Source organism: Glycine soja, chromosome 6 (assembly GCF_004193775.1).
Source record: "Glycine soja cultivar W05 chromosome 6, ASM419377v2, whole genome shotgun sequence".
Taxonomy (NCBI): Eukaryota; Viridiplantae; Streptophyta; class Magnoliopsida; order Fabales; family Fabaceae; genus Glycine; species Glycine soja.
Genome location: NC_041007.1, coordinates 12,284,594 through 12,305,706, shown reverse-complemented (window position 1 = coordinate 12,305,706; position 21,113 = coordinate 12,284,594). Strand labels below are relative to the sequence as shown.

The 21,113-nt window shown below is 28.6% G+C and overlaps 2 protein-coding genes across 4 annotated transcripts; both read right to left on the bottom strand.

The window, feature by feature from the left end:
* Positions 1 to 7,215: 7,215 nt before the first annotated feature.
* LOC114415750 (WAT1-related protein At5g64700-like) lies at positions 7,216 to 10,014 on the bottom strand. 3 transcript variants are annotated; one of them, XM_028380586.1, is made up of 7 exons: positions 9,632 to 10,009; positions 9,457 to 9,519; positions 9,189 to 9,305; positions 8,322 to 8,571; positions 8,072 to 8,230; positions 7,809 to 7,960; positions 7,216 to 7,598 (listed from the first exon to the last, which is right to left on the bottom strand). In XM_028380586.1, exons 1-7 carry the CDS (start codon positions 9,802 to 9,804, stop codon positions 7,484 to 7,486), a joined length of 1,029 nt encoding a protein of 342 aa, XP_028236387.1. In that variant the 5' UTR covers positions 9,805 to 10,009; the 3' UTR covers positions 7,216 to 7,483. The 3 variants fall into 3 exon arrangements, with proteins under 3 accessions (XP_028236387.1, XP_028236388.1, XP_028236389.1); XM_028380588.1 differs by having other exon boundaries at positions 7,569 to 7,668; positions 9,632 to 10,014; XM_028380587.1 differs by lacking the exon at positions 9,457 to 9,519 and having other exon boundaries at positions 9,632 to 10,012.
* A 2,309-nt stretch (positions 10,015 to 12,323) lies between these two features.
* Positions 12,324 to 16,221, bottom strand: LOC114415749 (WAT1-related protein At5g64700-like). Its single transcript, XM_028380585.1, has 7 exons — positions 15,801 to 16,221; positions 15,632 to 15,694; positions 15,186 to 15,302; positions 13,502 to 13,751; positions 13,247 to 13,405; positions 12,966 to 13,117; positions 12,324 to 12,705 (listed from the first exon to the last, which is right to left on the bottom strand). The coding sequence occupies exons 1-7, from the start codon at positions 15,971 to 15,973 to the stop codon at positions 12,594 to 12,596; spliced, it is 1,026 nt and encodes a 341-aa protein (XP_028236386.1). The 5' UTR covers positions 15,974 to 16,221; the 3' UTR covers positions 12,324 to 12,593.
* Between the last annotated feature and the right edge of the window lie 4,892 nt (positions 16,222 to 21,113).

Sequence of the window (21,113 nt, the reverse complement as noted above, 5' to 3'; positions counted from 1 at the left end):
ATATCTACAAAACCTTATATTAATTTGAAATTATTTAGTATTTCACAAATAAATATCAAAATTATCATAATATATACTTTTGAAACACAAGAAAATGAGAACCGTTATATATTCTAATTATTGTTCAATTTTATTAAAATTTGACACAAACAATCAAGATAACATATAATTATAATTCAACAGTTAAATTGATAAAAAAACACATTCCATATAAAGTTATTGATATTGTAAGAGTGGATGTAAGGAGTCTGTTATCAAGCTACACACACGTACTCTTGGTGATTTCCCATCCAGCACCTTTTGTCAACATGCAATTATTTATCTCGAGTTCATGACCAATTCATGGAGAAAGTCCCATCTAAATAGTGCAAAAGTTTTACTCCAAAAGCCACTAACTAGTTCACACATTTTTAGTTCATCTCTCTTTAATCCACATACTTTACCCACACAAATCCTCAACCAGAAAAATTTTAGCCAACATGGGGCCAGTAAACAATACAAAAGGTATTATTGATAATAGCATAAAATAACAAAGTTTCTCAACATAATCAAGATCTTAGAAAGCATACCTCAAATGAAAATTTAGAGACTCCATTATTGTAAAGAAGACTATTGAGAGCTTTCTTTGCATCTGCAAGCTTTTAACGTGTAATAAATTTCATGTGATTCTGAAATTCACATTTCCATCATCAGTAAAGCAACTATATTAATAACTATATTGATGTCAAACAAGCAAAGTTTTCCCCATAACAGTTGCATGAAGTAAAGTAACACAGGGGAGACATAAGCTAAACAAATTTCCATCTGAATTTCTTAAGAATACAATAGATATTACACATCACTAAAAAATCTTATAGCATCTCATAGTTAAAAAAATCCCTCAAGCTTGAGAAATGAAAAATCAATACAATCTGATCGTAGGAGCAATCCACTCTAATACATGCAAGAGTAAAGATTTGTTCAGCAATCAATGCAAGCTTGCTCATAATTTTAGTACTCTGCAAAAAAACTTCATCAACCATACCAGTACAGCAATTGAATCTGAAATTCCTTGTATTAGTAAACAGAAACAATAAAAGATGTCATATATTAACTAAGCACACCAAATAGTCAAAGAAAACAGGAAAAGATAAAGAATATATCTTTCCTTCTCTCAACCCTTCCCTGATTTTATTTTAAATTAGAGCTTGAATCCATTATCTACAAAGGGAAATAGCAGTTTCACTGCATGCCTAATTTAAGGGGTAGAAAATCTTCACCATACAGAAACAGCTTAACTGGTTCCAGTTAACTTAGGTGTTGTCATGTGTGAATGTGTACAAGAGGCATTCAGCTGGACGTGCCCAAATTGCTGCCCTCTTTATTTGTTTCGTTCAGACATCAGATATTTTCATATCAGGAAATTCTGTAGAACTTTAGATATAAAACACTCACACATGCTCTGTCATTGTCCTAGATAATGACCATTAGAAAACAATTTGAATACTGTTCACAAGTGGATTTTGAAAATAATTCACCACAGACAGCTGGAAGCCTGGACAAATTGAACATATGCATAACAGCCAAACATATATTTCTCCGATTCAGAATGCACGAGGCTTAATGATCATCAACATATTAACATGATAATACTTTGCCTTGTATAAAACCAGTTTACATGATAATCAGTATATTAATGGAGAAAATTCAAAATACCAACAATAAATGCATTGTACAATAACTTTACAGTTTTAGAACCCATATAATGCTGGTTTAATAAACTCATTTATCAAAAATAGGCAGAAACATATGTGCTAGATCACCTAAGAAAAAGAGCATATATATTCATGTTATTCCTAGTTATATGCTCCAATGCATACATTAGATGGTTGTTGACTTTTTTTTACATCCTGGTAAGAAAAAAAAACATTGTATTAATTTTCAAACTTTGTCATAGCTAGTAAAAAGTTAATCACTTGAGAACATAAACAAATCAAACTGAAAAAAAATATGATAGACAAACAAACAAGCGACATGAGTTTGTGTATCATGTAATGTATTTTATCATATTTTTGAAACTAATCGATACATTCCATTCCTACCATATTAACACCACCACGAAATCAAATGGCTTTTTGAAAATCATAAAATTTTAAAATAGAAAAAAGAAAAAACTCATGGAGTTGAATTTGTTCTTCCACTTCTGACACGAACAAGGAGTGGAAGGAAACTCCGAAGAAAAAATGCGTAGAGGGAATAAAGTGAGTCTTTAAAGACGAGAAATTTTGCCATCATGCTAATTGCATGTCAAAGGAGGTGGAAAGCGCTTGCTATGGTGAGTCAGAGTGCGACCAAAGGGAGTTTGAGATAAGGCCACAACTACGCCCAGCTTGTCAACCTCGTCTCGTTCTGTCTCTACTACATGGTAGGAATCATGCAACTACACCCCTTTTTCAATTTACTTGTAATTTTATTTTCTTTTCAATATAAACAAGCATCTTAACACTATATATGTACCCAAAAAATTCAACATAATGAATAGTTATTTGATTTATTTCAGGAATATGTTCCCAATGATATTTTGTGAATTTCTACAACTATTAGTATCATCAACAGCTAATTATTATTTTTCTCCAAAAAAACAATTAATTAGTATTGAACATTTTATTATTGATTTTAGTATCTTCAAAGATTGAAAGAAGTTCTAAACACCTCTAACATTGGTGTTAAAAAGGCCTTAGAAATTTAAATGATATGAGGTCAAGTATAAATATTAAAAACATTTAACTTTTTTAAGAGAAAAAGTTTAATTAGCTTAATGATATGATTTTTTTACCAAAACTTAATGATATGTTAATGTATTAATCGATGTTCTTTTTAAGTAATCAAAGTTTTAAGTAATAAAAAAATGAATTGTGTGAATAAGAAAACAAAACTACATTTTAATTTCAAACATTTAAATATTAAAAATAAAGTATCATATTTAAGTTTTTTTCTATTAGCAGTATCTACATAATACTATTTTTTTTTATCAATTCAAGGTCACGTAAACTAAATTTCAACAAATTAATTTTAATTTTTTTATTAATTGAAAATATATAAATTTGTAGAATTTAATGTAAACACAGGACCGCCACAAGAGAACTCTCTTAATTATCGACATTCATTCACTCATTTGAACGGAATACCTGAAAGTTCGCAGGTGTTTTCAAAGAGACCATTTTGAAAAGGTTGCCGAGAAAATTTGCAATATTAAACTATTTCCTTTAGGTAGAAAAATCAAAAAGATGATATTCTATAATAAAGATTTATTTAAAAATTAGAGTGCTTACAGAATAGATACACCACTGAGATTTCAAATCCAACTGCAAGTTCATTAAAGCATAAATATGCACGTTTTCATTTTGGGAAAGGATTGAGCAATCAACTTTAGACTATGCACTTGATTAATGGAATAAGGAGGTACAATAATCCATATATTTCCATTGTCATATGATTGAATAAAGCCATACTTGGCTTTAGTTGACAATCTTTGTAATACAATCAATATATTCGGAGATGACCTTGTTGACTGTTGTCCAGAGCTACTTTTAACAGGGGATGAATACCTGTGTGCTTGTCTTTTATTTATACTGGAGCCGTTATTCTGGCCTTCATAATTGAAAGGTAGGTAAAGGATACAATTTTCTTGCCTTTTCTTTTTCCTTTCTTTCTAGACTTAATTACACTTTATAGTAACCCTATGTTGTTCACGTAATGATGCATGTCTTTGTGCGTTAACATGGATAGAAATGATTTATTTAATAGAAAAATTCATATTCCTAAAATTTTATTAGGCCAATGACAGTTACAAATAACGAGTGATTACATTTTTCAGTCCATTTTTTTGGACTAATTTTGCCCTCTAACAAATATTTGACGCAATTTACTCCCATTTTTTAAAATCTTGTGAATTTTACACCTCCTCTGATGTCTTCGTTAAATTCCAAACGATAATAATACTTTCCTGCGGTTTTTAACAGTCACTAAACATGTGTATTTAAAATGAGTGTTTTTAACATAATGATAGGTAAAAATCGTCGCTATAATTAATGACACAGATGAACGACGCAAATGTCTCGAAGCAAAGCCTGCAGATGGAGAGGTTCATCCACCAGGAAGTTGAGGAAAAGGCCAACTAAATTTTTGTCTCTGCTGATGAGGTGTCTTCATTTAACTTCCTTCACCATTTTATGTTCTTTCTCTCAAATGAAATCATACTTTTCTTTCTACAAGAATTCACTATCGAGAAGCTGTAGCTGGTCAAAGCTGAAAAAAATATCAGGCAAGAATACGAACACAAAGAGTGCCAAGTCGAAATATGCAAGATGTAATTTCCTATATACCTTTTTATATATATATTTTTTTGGTGTTTTTGTCTCTGAGTTTGAAATTCGTAAGACTTTCTCGTTCGTTTGCATTGGTTGAAATTAGATTCTAAAGTGTGATACATGGATTCTTACTCGTATAGGTCTTGATCCTTGAATGTGAAATGTTATAATACCACAATGTTAATTTATTGATTGTGTGTTACTGGTACTGCTAAATCTCGATTTCTAATGGAACCGGATTCAATATAATGTAGTTAATTTTGAATGTAATGACGCATTCATCGCATTTATAATAGTTAGCTAGATGAAGATAGAAATGTTGAAATTTTGAATGTGTTTTGAGTACTAATATATGATTCATCTGATCCTTGATGAGTTAAAAAGAAGAACGAAGATGGTGGTCATTGAAAGAGGAAAAACAAAAAATAAAATAAAAATAAAGTGGCACATAAAAAGCTGCCATTATGTTAAAAACATTTACTTTAAATAAGTTCATCTAGCGACGGTTAAAAATCACAAAAAAATGTTAGGACCAATTGAAATTTAACATAAATATGAAAAGAAGAATGTTTGGGACAATTTTTTTTCACTTTCTCTCGGATATTTTATAGTTGGTTAGAATAATGAACTCGAACCGGCCTAGCCCAATTAGTAATATATAATAAATATTAAATAAAATATAATAATTTATTAATATAATTTATAATTTTAAATTATAATTTATATTTTTAAATAAGTAAAACATATTCATTAAACATAAAATAAGTATCCATAAGTGATAATCCTGAAGTAATATTATTAATTTAAATATTCATAAAATATAATTTAAATGATTTTGTTAATATTTGTTAGATAAAAAAATGTATAATAAACAATTTTTTGTCTTTGGATTTTTATTTACATAGAATTAATTTTTTAAACTTTTTTTATTAATTTTTAAATTAAATTGAATAGGTCCGATGGCTTGATAGTCTGACATAGGATTGGGCCTATGAAATTCAGTTAGGATTGGATCTGAGTTGACTCATTTTGAATGTTTGATCCGGAGTTATCCATCCATTTTGTCAAATTTTCGTATGAATAAAATTCAAAAGATTTTTAAAAGTGAAAGGTAAAATGTATCATTATTAGAACAAAATTTATAAAAGAAATATAAAGTTAAAAATAAAAAGTACAATTAAATATTTTTTTTACTAAACTAGTATATTTTGCTTTCGAAATTATTAAACTAATGTGTTTTTTTAAAAAATATTTATTCCCATCCGACAAGTTTTTGCAATTTATGAATTTGTCTTCCTTTCATTTTTTAGTGCAAATGTTTTCTCACGGTCTATAATAATTTCTGGTAATGTTAGACACCGACAATATTTTCTCTGGCAGCTAGTAAAGTAAAGTGATTGAAATAAATAAATAAAAATATCGACTAATCAAGTGCGACTTACTTCATGTGAATGGAATTTTTTAAAAAGACATCACCAACTTGATAATTTTAAAAGCAAAATGCATTAATTATATTTGACTAAAAAAAAGACTCTTAGCTACTATTTTTTCTTTGCCTCAAGAAAATAAGCCAGTATTTTTCCTTGATTTGTTATATAGCTAGTACGTGTGTTTCGATATGAAAATAAATATATTATTTAAAAACATTAGTAAGAGTACTAATCCAACCCTTATACCAAACATTGTCCAAGTCTTAATTTATAATGCACTCTAAACATTTGAAAATAAAACGCCAACATGTACTATTACATTTGTCAACAACTCGAGAGCATAGTGTGCTTATATATAACAGCTGACGCGTATTTTTATTTTATGGTCCAGAAAATCATTTATCGGATAAAACGTTAAATAATTTTTTAAGGACAAAGTTTGTTAAAAAGTAAAAAATTAAGGATAAAAAGCGTAATTATTTTTTTAATACTATAAATTAGTACATTTTTCTTTTAAAATTATAGTTTAATTAATCATTTGGTACTTATGATTTCATAATTTGTATCTTTTATAGTTCTTACAGTTTGAAAGTAATTTTTGTAGTATATATAATTTATATTTTAATTTTCTTTTAGTTATTGTTAATCTTTTTATTTCTTATAATTTACATTTTAATTCTCTTTTAATCCATATAGTTTGAAAATGATCTTTTTAATCATATATTTTATATTTTAATTTTCTTTTAATCTTTACCATCAAAATATAAATAATATTATCAATTACAATTAATAACAAAAATATTAACAAGTCATTCATAATTAATTTATCGTAAGATAATTTATAACTAATTTGTAACTAATTATAATAACACTTTTAAACTATAAAGATTAAAAGAGAATAAAAATATAAATTATAGGAAATAAATTGACCACACTTAAACTATAACTTAAACTATAGAAATTAAAAGATATAAATTATGAAACTATAAGGATTCAAATAAGTAATTAAATCTAAAATTATTAAGCTAAACTAATGTATTTTGTTAAAATAATTCATTCTTATACAACAATTTTTATTTATTTATAAAAATTAAACACGATAGAAGAGAGTGTATCAGACTCACATGTTAAATCGATTGAGTTAGAACTCTTTATTCTACGCAGCAAGTTGCAATTTATGAAATTGTCTTCCTTTTGTTTTTCAATGCAAATGATTTCTCATGGTCTATAACAATAATTTCTGGCATGTTAAACACGTACAATTTTTTTTTTCTGACAGCTAGTAAATTGACAGAAATAAAAAAAAATTAACTAATCAAGTGCGATTTACTTCACGTGGATAAATTTTTTATTTAAAGGATACTAACTTAATAATTTTAAAAGCAAAATGCATTATAATTTTAAAATTAATATTTGGGTTAAAAAAAAGAAGACTCTTCTCTAGTATTTTAGCTTGATTTATCATATATATATATATTGTGATGGAAAGATAATTGACCCCTTGTTTTCGCCAAAAAAAAAAGGGGTCAGTCAAGCATTTACATTTACATTTTGTCTTTGGCAAATCTCTGTAGGCTTTAAGCGCTTTAATGCTATGATATATTAGTTGCTAGCAAATTTTTTGCATCACTCCAAAGTATATATCCATCCCTTTCTTCCGTGGTTCTCCGCATATCATCACAATTGCAATCTCATGATTCTCATTTAATTACTCGATGTTTGCTCCACGTCTAGTGAGACTTTTGGCATGTGATGCTCTTTGCTCTTTCCCCACAATACGCTGTACAATCCTAGAATCAATATGAATCCTCCGAGAAGACTGATCAAAGCAATCATTGAATTAATTAATTGGTAACTTGTGCATGTGCATGAATTAGACCGATCTCGATCTATATATATAGAGAGAGAGTATGGAGTTACGTTAAAACTTAAAATAATAAAATGTATCAATTTCCAATTTATAAATAGCCACTAAAGAAAAGAAAAAAACTGAAAGTTTAGAAAATTTATTAGTGGAATTAAATTGTACCTTCCCAAACTGATAATCTCACCCAAGATGGTTGCAGAAGCGAAGGTTGTAATAATAAGAACCAGTGGAGTTGACATGGCTAGAAACACGGGTCCTTTCTTCTCTATAACCCATGTTTGTAAGTAGTATGTTACGCCCGTGACCATAATTCCCTATCACGACAAATTAATTTATAGATTAATTTCAAATCTCTGGCCCCACATATATATGCATATAATAAAAGTAAATGAATATAATTGGCAAGTTTAAGAGGATAATTATACACAATATAATACGGCGAGGAGCCTGGCATTCCAACCTAACTTCCATTGCTCAATGTCCCTTTCTACTGCCAAGGCAATGACCAAAGACTGAATTGAGCTTAAGAAACACTGAATAGTTGTGAAGAGCAGCTTTGAAGGGTATACTTTTATAATAAAAGCCTGGATATATAGATAAATTATAAATTAATTATTGTAGTAATTAAGAATTATTGTGACTTATTAAAGGGAATCATTAATTAATTAAGGTTACCTGTAGTACAAACCATAGCCCGAAACACGTGTTGGAGAGGATCATGAGGAAGCAACCCTTTATCCACGCACCGGATGGAGCACGACCTTGATGTTGTAGGGTTTTATGGTAATCCAAAAGGTGATAATGGCTTAAAAATTTCAAAGGAGGACCTTTATAAAAGGCAAGGGTTGCTGCACCAGCCAAGCATGCCACAATGCCTATCAACTTAACAATCCCAGGGGTCGTCTTTATTTTCAAACTCTCAATCCTGAAATGAAAAATTCATATGTGGATTAATATATAGCATATTGCGTGAAAGGCCTATTTAATTATGAAGTGTCACACAGTTCAAAGCGATCCGTTTTGCTGGGGTAGATGCCAAACATTCTGTACTTTGAAAACCAAACGATACCAAATACTAGTATATTCCAAAAGTTGAAAGAGAAAAGAAATGTTGTCTTCCCTATTGTTGGGAAAAAAACATATGCATCACTTCAGACATAGTGAGAGAACTTCATTAAATTAAAAAAGCAACACCATAAAAAAATAAGAAAAGATTATAAGAAAAAAACAATATTTTCTTAAATTTAGGTAATCTCCTAAAAATTTGAGTTGTTTTTCAACCATAACTACGTATCAATAAATGCATACTTTTTGTGCTATATTTTAAAGTGTTTGTTTGGATAGCACCAAAATCATGGTGAATCCAATAAAATCACATAAAAAACGTGATTTTTGTAAAACAACTCTGGGGTAGTAGCACTTCAAGGGTACCATGGTTTTAAAATCGAATTTGATTCACCGCACAGTCATGCCAAACATATCATAAATATATCTATATATATAGCTTCCATTAGGTTGGTGGTAAGCTGAACTCAACCTTACCTTAGTAGGAGTGCCAAGAAGAAGGTGATTGCTGGAAGAGAGTTTGAAGTAGCAGCAGCCAAAGTTACTGAAGTGTAAATAAGGGCGATACCATATATTTCCAAGGTTAAAGTAATCCTGAAATTTAGTATCGCCAACACAATTTTAATGAAGAGGAAAAATAAAAAAGGAACAATCTACCACACCATCTCCATAGTTTGAATCACACATATAAATAATTAAGATGATGTGAACTTGTGAAGTATGTCAATTCAGTATTTGCACATACCCAAATAAAGAAATGAAAAAAATCTTGCAGAAGGTCCAAAAAGGCATAGGTGGTGCAGTTTTCCTACATCCAAAATGATAATTAACTTAAAAACTGGCATTAATTTGTTGTCCCGGGAAAAGAAGTTGATCGTGAGTATATATATATATATATATATGACAATATTTCTACATACCATTCGAAGAAGAAAGTGAAAGGGGTCAAAAAGAGGGTTGCTGCTGCCTGTCTATAGAAGACGAAGATAAAACTGTCCATGCCATGATCGAATGCCACTTTTGAGAGAAGAATCATAGCAGCATATATGGTTTGTATGAGAATCACAACCAAATAGGGGTTGTTTCCTTTCATTTTAATTTGGTCTATAGCTTTGAGTGTGAGATAATTAGTGTGGTGATGAGATGTTTCAAAACAACGCACATGTACAAAGGTTTGCCTTTTAATTAAGCACAATGAAAGGCAGTGCTTGAGCTAATGAAAAGTATATTAGTTCTTCTACGCGGGTGTGTAAGTAGGGAAGATATATGGATCCGGATCCTCTTTGCTGCTTTACCTTTGGGACCACCTTTCTTTAATTTATATTTTGTGTTGGAGACTTGAAGGTGTCACTACCCTTCTTTGCAATTCCCATGCATTTCATTCATACCTTCCTGCTTGTTGCCTCAATTGCCCCCAATAAATTAATGGGGATCTTCTTTGTTTTCGTCATGTGTCTTTTTCATTTTTTTTTCATAATAATAAAAAGACTTAAATCCACTTTTTTTTAGTGATTATAATATCATGGATACAGACCAGTTGACACAAATAATAGCAATATATGTCTTTTAATTAATCAACGTATTGAATATGAAATAAATTATATCAAAAGAAAAATACTTACCTATAATATGCGCTAATTCATTATCTTGGACAAAGATTAATCATTCACATGATAAATTATTATTGTAAAAATAATATCATCAATATTCTATTTTGATTCTTATAAAAATTTAATTGCATGTCCATTTGATTGACAAAGTTTTTAAAAAAGAATAATTTTAGTCTATCATTAATTTGTAATCCAAAATTAGACAAAAAGAAGTAAATGTGACCCTGATCAAAACGTGTTACTATCTTATTCACATTTAAAATTAATAATACTAAAAATAAAGAATATAAATTATTTTAATACATTTTAAAAATTAAAAAAAATAACTATTTGAAAATTTTAGTTGAAAGAAATAATTTTTAAAATGTATGAAAGTAAATTTTATATTTTTTAAATATTATTAAATTCTTATGTAAATAAGTTAGTAACACATGTTATCAATTATGATCACATTAATATTTATTGTTTAATTTTAGATGATAGATTAATGATGGACTAAAATTGTTCAATTTTAAAAATTCTGCAATTAAATTTTGTAGAGATCAAAATTACATATTTGTAAAACTATATAGGAATCAGACCTAAATTTAAGTTTAATGAAAAAAAAACATGTATGTTGTGTTTGTGTTGAGATTAAGGAAAGGAAAATGGTGAAGGTAAAAAAAGTGTTAGATGAATGTTAGGACACAGGAACATATTTTTTAATATTTTTTATTAGTTAAAATTTATTTAAAATTATAAAATTGAAAGAGAGAATTATTAAAAAAATATATGTAAGAGTAAAACTATCAAATATTATAATTTTTAATAAATTTTAATCAATGAGAAAGTGCATGGTCATGTAGCATTTCTCAAAGTTATTTTTTTAATTCACTGATTTCTCCAAGTTTTATACTACTATTTGTAGTTTTATACTTTTTTTGCACCATATTCATATCCTTATCTCTTAACTCTTTTACGACAAAAAGGAGACGGGGAGGAAACTTAAGATTGAAGAAATATAATTGTTTAAATATTTGTAAATCACTAGCTATCTACCTATTGTGCGATGTATGATATTTCAATTTTTTTAAACACAAAAATAACTATAGTAATAAATAAAAATATATAAATAATTGATATAAAATGAAGTATATGATTGGTAATTTGATTCATTAATGTCATACATCATAATTAATTCAAGATGGATGCTAACGCAACATAACTTGTATGGTTTAACTTTCAAACTTTGTGACTTGAATGAATTCAAGATGCTAACGGAACTCTACACCAATAAAAAGGCTGACGGAACTCCTAAGGCTTATAGTATATATATGCAGTGAAATTGTATTAGTATGTCATGTTTATATTATTTTTTGTATATCAAAGAAACAAAAAGTATATTCTTAATATGATAAAACAAAAAAGTAAGAAAAAATAGTTAACATGATGAAAAAAAGTGAGTTTTAAAAATGTTACTATACAATATATTGTGATGATATGAATTATATTTAATTTCTAAATATATTAAATGCAGATAAAAATAAAAGAACCTTTGTAATACCATTTCACAATTATTCTTGTTATTTCTAATTATAGTCTTCTGTATAAGAAGAGTGTATGGCAAATTGAACTTCAGGGTCGTGTGTCGTACAACCAATACCTTGGTTTCATGGCTATATTTGGAGGAATTAATCATCTAAAACGGGCATGAGACTTCTAATAATATTGTGTAGTATTTGATGGATAATGAATCAGTGCTTTGCACTTTTTTCTTCAATTGACCAAATGTGATTTTCGAAATATACTATTTACCTGTGACATTATTTCCCGTTTCTGTCTCCAACTTAATTTCGTGGTTTATACCAAACAGAGCGAAAAGTAATGAAATTAAAAGATATCGTGCGAGAATATAAATTATTCAAAATAAAATAACACCTTACAACCCAATATATTATGATGGAAAGATAATTCTAATTAAATTCTTATTAAAAAAAATACTACACCATAAAAGTAATGAAAAGATATTGTAAGAGAATATAAAATTATTCAAAATAAAATAACACCCTAGAACAACCCAATATATATTGACTCCTTGTTTTTAGCCAAAAAGAAGTCAGAAACATTTATATTTAAATTTACTCTTTGGCACATTTGGCAGCTTAAAGAGCTTTGATGTATGTTATTACGATGGTATTAGTTGTTGGCAAAATTTTGGCAACACTCCGAAGAATATATTTCCTCTTCTCACATATCATCGCAATTGCCAATTGCATTAATCCCATAACTCTCATTAACCCGATGATGCTTGCTCCATGTCTAATGTGGCTTTTGGCATGTGCTCCCTGTTCTTTCCCCACAATACGCTGTACAGTCCTAGAATCAATACGAACCCTCCTAGAAGACTGATCAAAGCAATCACTGAATTAATTAATTAGTAATTTTAATTTAATGGAGAGACTGATATTGTCACATGTACTTTTAGATTGATTATATTCCATCAGAATAACACATAAGTCATAACACATGGTAAGTGTCTTGTTAAGGAAGGAATTAGACCAATCTGAGTATTGTATTAGAGTAAAACTTAATGAAATAATTTGCAATTTATAAATAGCAGTTAATTATAAACTTTGGAAAATTTATTAGTGGAACAAAGTTGTACCTTCCCAAACTGATTATCTCACCCAACACAGCTGCAGAGGCAAAGATTGTAATAATGAGAGCCAATGGAGTTGACATGGCTAGAAACACGGGTCCTTTCTTTTCTATGACCCATGTTTGTAAGTAATATGAGACACCGGTGACCATAATTCCCTATTATGATAAATTAATTGTAATAAGTCTATAGATTATAAATCTCTTTTCACCACATATGTATATATATAGAGATAGAGATAAAAGTCATGAACTAATCAATTTAATTGGAAAGATTAAGAGGATTACACAATATAGTACGGCGAGGAGCCTGACATTCCAACCCAACTTCCATTGTTCAATGTCCCTTTCTACGGCCAAGGCAATGACAAAAGACTGAATTGAACTTAAGAAACACTGAATAGTTGTGAAGAGCAGCTTTGAAGGGTACCCTTTTATAATAAAAGTCTGGATATATAAAATATTAATTAATTAGTAATTAAGAATTATTATGACTTATGAATTAATTGATCGCTAAATTAAAGAAAAATTAATTAAGGTTACCTGTAGTACAAGCCATAGCCCGAAAAACGTGTTGGAGAGGAGCATGAGGAAGCAACCCTTTATCCATGCACCGGATTGAGCATGACCTTGATGTTGAATGCTTTTATGGTAATCCAAAAGATGAAAATGGCTTAGAAATTTCAAAGAAGGGCCTTTATAAAAGGCAAAGGTTGCTGCACCAGCCAAGCATGCCACAACCCCTATCAACTTAGCAATTCCAGGGGTCGTCTTTATTTTCAAACTCTCAATCCTGAAATGAAAAATTCATATGTGGATTAATAGTGAGTTTCTAATTACTGTAGGTGTTAGTAGAGAAAATCTAAATTGCTCGATCCCAATATGCTAAAACCAAAGAACTAAACGAGTAATTTTTCTCTTTCAAAGGAATGATTCACTTAATCCAGAAAAAAAGAGAAGTGCTATAATCATTAATAAAAAAAATTAATGACTAAAACTCTGATAAAAATATATGTGCCTATAGACTAGACCATTATGTTTTAACCAAATAATATTTTTGCTGTTTCAATTTTTTTAAAAAATTTAACCAGTTATTTCCTCCTCAATAACTTATTAATTTTTTTCCGTAAAATAAATCTCTCAATGTACTCAAATAGAAAAATGTAAACTTAGTACTTACACATGGAACATATTAATGCTAATTACAGGTGGAAGCCAAAAGATATACCAAATACATTCCAAAAGTTGAAAGAGAAAAGTAAAGTTGTCTTCCCTATAGCTAGTAAGTACTTTGACCTTGTCACAACATCTGAAAGTGTCTTGTCATACGATCTATGTAACACTTCCTTAATTGCGTGCACAAATACACACCTGTGTCGAATTCTTAAATGTATCTTCCATTACTGATAGATCCGATGGGGATTAATCTCCACAGTCAATCCTCTATTGAGTTTTATTTTTTATATAATTTTTTTTAAATTTCAAAATAATTATTAATTTGAAGTTCATGACCTACATCTTAGCGACATAATTAATATGTAGGTTTCTTTTGGAGGTGAGCTAAGCTTATAATATCGGACGTTAGGCCAGCTCAAACTTTTGACAGCTTTGCACAAATTATAGAAACATAATTAAGGACAAAAAAAAATACCAGGTGAGGAATCACTTGAAAGATTTACAATTGGAAATATGGATGGAATCTCAAATCTGATACGTCTTCTTTTAAAGTGCTTTATCTTTATCTTTTTCTGCTTTTGATGTCAATCGTCAAGCAGGTAATTCATATATATGTATTTAAAGTATATACCTGTCAATTAAGTTCTCTTTGTCTAAATTTTACTACATATCCACTATAAATGGTCACATGATCTATAATAAAGCTACATGTGCTTAATTGATTTATACTTTCATAAGAGAATAGGAATATGGTAATTAATATATTAGGTGCGCTCCGAGTGTAATTCATATAGATGTAATGTAATAGCTGAGAACTGGAATCTTAATCACCTTTAAAAGATCATGTATTTGGTCGAACAATTGACATAATTTGATTAAGTTTTGTTTGGCACAAGAGATAGCACGATTCCTTTGAATTGTGTGTGACCAAGATGCTTAGGCTCAAAGTTAGATTTGACTTAAAAGGTGGAATAACTTACTATATAATATAATTGATTAAAATATTGCAAAGCAATCAAATGATCCAGCATGATCTGCTGTATAATTTTACCTTAGTAGGAACGCCAAGAAGAAGGTGATAGCTGGAAGACAGTTTGTGGTAGCAGCAGCCAAAGTTGCTGAGGTGTAAATAAGGCCGATACCATATATGTCCAAGCTTAAAGTAATCCTGAAATTTAGTATCACCAACTCAACTTTAATGAAGGGGAAAAGTAAAAAGAACAATCTACTACACCATCTCCATATAGTTTGAATCATATATAGGCATGTTTCTATTGCCGCGCGTTGGAATTGTGGCAGCATGAATTCCAATGTTCCTTCACTGCAGAAGTAACAAGAGAATGCTTTTGGAAACGAGGTTGGAGTTGCCTGAACCGCAATCCAAACATGCACTATATAATTAAGGTTGTGTGAACTTGTAAAGTATAAGCTTCAAACTCATTTCCAGCAAATCTCTTCAACTTTAATGCATTATGTCAATTCAGTATTTGGACATACCCAAATAAAGAAAGGAAGAAAATCTTGCAGAAGGTCCGAAAGGGCATAGGCGGTGCAGTTTTCCTACAGCCAAACTAGGTTTGAGTTAAAAACAGGCATTGTTAAACAGGTTGAATTTAGATTGATATATTCATCATGAGTATAAAAAAGACATATAATTTCTACATACCATTCGAAGAAGAAAGTGAAAGGGGTGAGAAAGATGGTTGCTACTGCCTGTCTATAGAAGACAAAGATGAAATTGTTCATGCCATGATCGAATGCAGCTTTTGAGAGAAGGAACATAGCAGCATATATGGCTTGTACGAGAACCACAATCAAATAAGGGTTGTTTCCTTTCATTTTTGGTCTACGCTGGCCTTGAGTGTGAGCTAGGTAAGTGTGGTGATGATGAGATGTTTCTAAACAACACAAATATATATGTACAAAGGTTTTCCTTTTAAGCACAATGAAAGGCAATGCTTGAGCGAATGAAAAGCATATTAGCTCTTCCACGCGGACGTGTGTGTAGGGAAGAAGATGATATGCTGCTTTACCTTTGGGACCACCTCTCTTTATAAGTGTTGGAGACTAGAAGGTGGCAACACTACCCTTCTTTGCAATTTTCCCATGCATTCATTCATACTTGATAACTTTAATTGCCCCAATAAATTAATGGGGGGCCTTCTTTGTTTTCGTCATGTGCCTTTTTCATTCTTTTTAATTAAAAAAAAAACTTGTGTTTGTGTTAAGGTTAAGGAAAGGAGAAGGGTGAGGGTGAGGGTAAAAAAAAGAGTTTTATTTATACTTTTTTTTGGCACCATATTCATATCCTTATCTCTTCTTTCCTTTTACGACAAAAAGGTAATGGGGAGGGGAACTTAAAATTGAAGATATGCTTGTTTAAATATTTGTAAATCATTCTTGAGAAAGTAAACAAGGAATTCAATACTCTCATGTGTCGTATAAAGTTTTAAAATAATAATATTTTTACGTATGAGATTTCTCGGTGAATCCAACTTATTTTTTAGTTAGAGTATGATAACAAAATTATACCATTAAAAGTATTTTATGACAATCTCTAATTATAACTTATGAAAGTAACCTTTGTTGGATTTCTCTATATATATTCAAATGACTCGGTGATAATAACAAAAGGAAACAACAAAATTATCGGATAGAAGCTTAAAACTAAAGCAGTGTCTGATAGAGAGATTCTAAGTTTCTCAATGATCTTAGGTTGAAAATCTTAATTAATTCATATGTATTATGTATCATGTTTTTAAACATTCCAAGAATATATTTTCAGTTATGTTTTTCATTAAAACATTTTTTATGGAGGAATTGAAAACCCAAAATTCTTATAAAGAGATTTTTTTTATTGTCTCTTACATTTAGAAATATTTTAGACTTACATAAATATATTTATGATATTTAATTTCAAAAAATACGATTCTCAAAAAATATAATTTCTAATAAATGTGTCTCCTAAGTATGGAAAAGGAAAACAAAACCTATACACAAAATACCCCTAGGTGTATAGAAGGATTGGTTCAAATTGAAAAAAATTAGATGTACAATTTTTTTTTAAAAGTGTTACGTGTTTACTAGTTATTGAACTAAATACTACTTACTAAAGCTGAAAAAACAGGTTACTCGACCCAATGTAGATTACTGAGTTATAACGGGATGAGAAGAAAAAACTCAGATACCTCTAAAATGAAGCTCAACCTGATTTTTCAGGTTTGTATAGAGTTCTTGCCGGCTAAGTCCACATTGCCCAATATGCTATAAAGAAACATGTGTTTAATTCGAGTGCAAAATCTCAAGCACAAACACTATAATTTGTTTGGCGAGTTTGAGTCGGTTAGATTAGTTCCATCCATTTTTTCACCTATGGGTGAAAGACCCTTCCACCCATGAAGCACTCATTTTGATTGGTTATTCTTGTGTGTATACGTCTTTTTTTTTATTATGACATTTTCACCATTTTTATTTTCTATTTTTTATTACACCATTTAATATTTTTTTTTGTCTCTCTATTCCTCAATAAAATGTATACTATCAAAGGAGTGTCTCCTTTTTGATTTTGTATCCATAAAATTAATAAACTATAAATCATCTTTAGGTATTTTTTAAATAAATATGTGTAAAATATATAAAAAATGTTAATTTGAGATATATGAATGAAAAATTAAATAATTTTGGATTAATATAAAAATTCATATTAATTTATGCGAATAAATTTTTTTATGTATAACTAACATAAACATTATAACATTCATAATTTTATATAACATGTGAATTTGATTGAATTAACCATTGAATTATAATTATATATATTATCTTGATTTTTTTTAATCAATTTTCTGTAAAAATTAAATACATATTACATCAATTTTAACGTATATGAAGGATATATTAAATAATATTATATTAATATAAATTTTTCTAGTTAAAATTTATGTGAATAAACTTTTAATCTAACATGAGTTTTGATAAATAAAAAGTTATTTTTTTATCTCTATATGTAATTTTGTTTCCAATAAAAATTTAATTATACCTATAATCCTCAATATTTTTAAAATTGAACAATTTTAGTCCATTATTAATCAATCATCCAAAAATTAAACAATAAATATTGATGTGATCATAATTGATAACATGCATGACTTATTTCATAAAATCTATTTGGTTCAAATAAGTTTTTCAAGTAATTATCATTTTAATTTTTAAAATGTATCAAAGTAATTTTTTAAATTTTATTAACTTTTTATATGATCACACATGTTATCAATCATGATCATATTAGTATTTTTTTTATCTAATTTTGGATGACAATCTAATTGTGGGCTAAAATTGTTCACTTTTAAAAATATTGATGATTAAATGTGAAATTAATTTTTTTATAGAGACGGAAGTGTACATTTGTGATACTATTGAAATCAAAAGTGAATTTAAGCGTAAAAAATATATATTATCCAATTGATGTTAGTTGTTTCGAAAGGTATCACGTATCACGATTTCTGGGCAGAGCATTACTTTATATATATATATAGAGAGAGAGAGAGGCGAACGTTACTTTATATATTTCTTTTAAGAGATTATGCTTTTATTAAAATTTGTCCGCTTTATTTTCGTCTATTTTTTTGAATTATTTATTTTATGAATAATGGCACGCACATGCGCTCATCGGCCATCAGCAAACTGCGGAACGTGCGGGTCGCATATTTCACTTATTTTTTTCTCTTTTCCTTTTTCTTTTTTCTGATGCTTTAATTGAATACTGGTATTTTATTCTAATTTTTTATAATAAAATAATATAGTTACCTTTAAAAAATGTGTGTATATATATAATATAGTTTAATATATATGTAATGTTTATATATAAGTTATAAGTCCTCTATTTAAAAAAAAACAAAAACAAAAATATGAGCCGTAAAATTAATAGTTGAAAAAGAATTAACCTAGAAAGTAAAAGAAACAAAGACAGATTTTTTTTAGAAGTGAGATGGCATGTGTCTTAAGAATAATAATGAAAAAGATTTTTTTTTATTGTAATAGAATTGAAGTTAATAGATAGTAATTGACAACAGATACAAAGTGGTGCAAGGATAATAAACTGCAAATAAAACCAATTTGATGCAAACTACCCATGCACAGTGACGGATCCGAGGGGTAAGGGTAGATCATCATATATCTAATTTGACATATGAAATCAATAATAAATATTTTTGTTAAATTTATTAATAATTAAATAATTTTTTTATTAAAAGTTAGATATTTAAATAATTGTGTAATTTTTTAAATCCTCTTTAATAGATCATCCTTGCCCATGCAATACTTAGTAAAGAACTTGCAAAAATGGTAGACCAAAATAATGGTAAGCATGCAAAAATGCTAAGCATGAAAATAGCGCATTAATTAACGACATTAAAGCATCTACGTAAAACCAAAAAATAATTAACTGAGGACAATAAACCTTTGAAATGAAAATTCCCTCATACTCAAGGCTAATTGTAAGAGAAAATGCGAAAAAGCCCTTGTAATTGTAGAGAATTAAAGAGGAATGAGATATAGGAAAGGGGAAACCTTATTGTGATAAAAGACAACATTTAATGAAGGTTAAAGTGAACAATTAAAATAAACAGTCACAATTTCATTATTAATCAGTTTGATTACTTAACATTGCTTGAGAGAGATTAAATTAATTAATGATTTGCCTTGGGAATTATTTTGCTATTTTTTTAATATAAAAATTATTATTATTTTTAGTATTATTTATCTGAAGTAATTTTATTTGAGTTAGATATATAGTATCACTATAGATGATAAAATTTTATTTTCAGACATTTAACATAATTACATACTCAATATTTAAATCCAATATCACTATTTAAGTTAAAGCAACCACACATTATCTTTTAATCAAACACACACACACATATATATATATATATATATAGTTATAGTTATAGTTATTATTAAACTGGTGTAATTATATATTAATTGATTCACATACTCGATGCATCAAAGATCAATTTTTTTTATTATGATTAAGAGATTATGAGTATCTCTTAACTTATTGAATCAAAAATTAATATTGCTCATGATTTATGGTTATCATTGGCCTAAGACAATTTTGTATAGGAGGAGAATATATCAAAAACCAATTTGATCAATCCTTGTAATTTTTTTATACCAAATTTGATTATTTACTTTTTTAAAAAATAACGAAAAGAAAGATTCTCTATTCCACTCAAATACTTTTGATCAATACTCAACATTTCCACACACCACATGCGATTGCCAAGACAAGTTTTAAATATGTTTCCAACTTGCCTTCAAAGACGGCTTCTTCTTTCCGTTAATTTGGTACCGAGTAAATGCTTTAGCCTTTTTCATTGATTAAGATTTATGAGAGAGCTTTAGAAGTAAAAGTAAAGCAAACAGATGGCGATACGTCAAGAAGGGCTATATGTTATGAATTCAGTTGATATATAGGGTTAGTATCAACAATTTAGGCTAATATATGTCAATAATTAAAAGCATTGTCATTTTTTTTATATTTGCTTCAACTAACAAAAGTATTAATAAATAATAATGTAAAAATATTAATATAAAATTTGTTTACATTAAATTTTCATACTTATATATTAAGCTCTAAAATAAATATACTTCAGTTCAGTGTGCGCGCGCAATAGGTAGTTCACTATTTCTTTGAATTAAAATATCTCCTGCTGCATGCATCTAATCTAATAGCTCTAGATGCCGCTACTCAACTCAACTTCTTGTTTTAGGCCCATTGTTTTATTGTATTTTTTAATAGAATTTAAACATTTTTTTATTATCTAAGTTAGTTTCTGACACATTTTTCATTTGTTCTTTCTAGCTAGTTAGTTCTTTATTAATTTTTTTTAACTAGTTCTACTTATGGAGTAGGTAGTCCCCATCCTATATATGTGCAAGTATTTTTTTAATCAATGGTGATAAGCTAGGTCAC

Coding starts and splice junctions, on each gene's coding strand:
- LOC114415750 (XM_028380586.1), bottom strand. CDS start 9,804: ATGAAAGGAAACAACCCCTATTTGGTTGTGATTCTCATACAAACCATA. Junction 8,231..8,321: donor GGCTATGGTTTGTACTACAG/GTAACCTTAATT, acceptor CTATATATCCAG/GCTTTTATTATAAAAGTATA. Junction 7,961..8,071: donor TCCTCGCCGTATTATATTGT/GTATAATTATCC, acceptor TTGTCGTGATAG/GGAATTATGGTCACGGGCGT.
- LOC114415749 (XM_028380585.1), bottom strand. CDS start 15,973: ATGAAAGGAAACAACCCTTATTTGATTGTGGTTCTCGTACAAGCCATA. Junction 13,406..13,501: donor GGCTATGGCTTGTACTACAG/GTAACCTTAATT, acceptor TTATATATCCAG/ACTTTTATTATAAAAGGGTA. Junction 12,706..12,965: donor GAGATAATCAGTTTGGGAAG/GTACAACTTTGT, acceptor TGCTTTGATCAG/TCTTCTAGGAGGGTTCGTAT.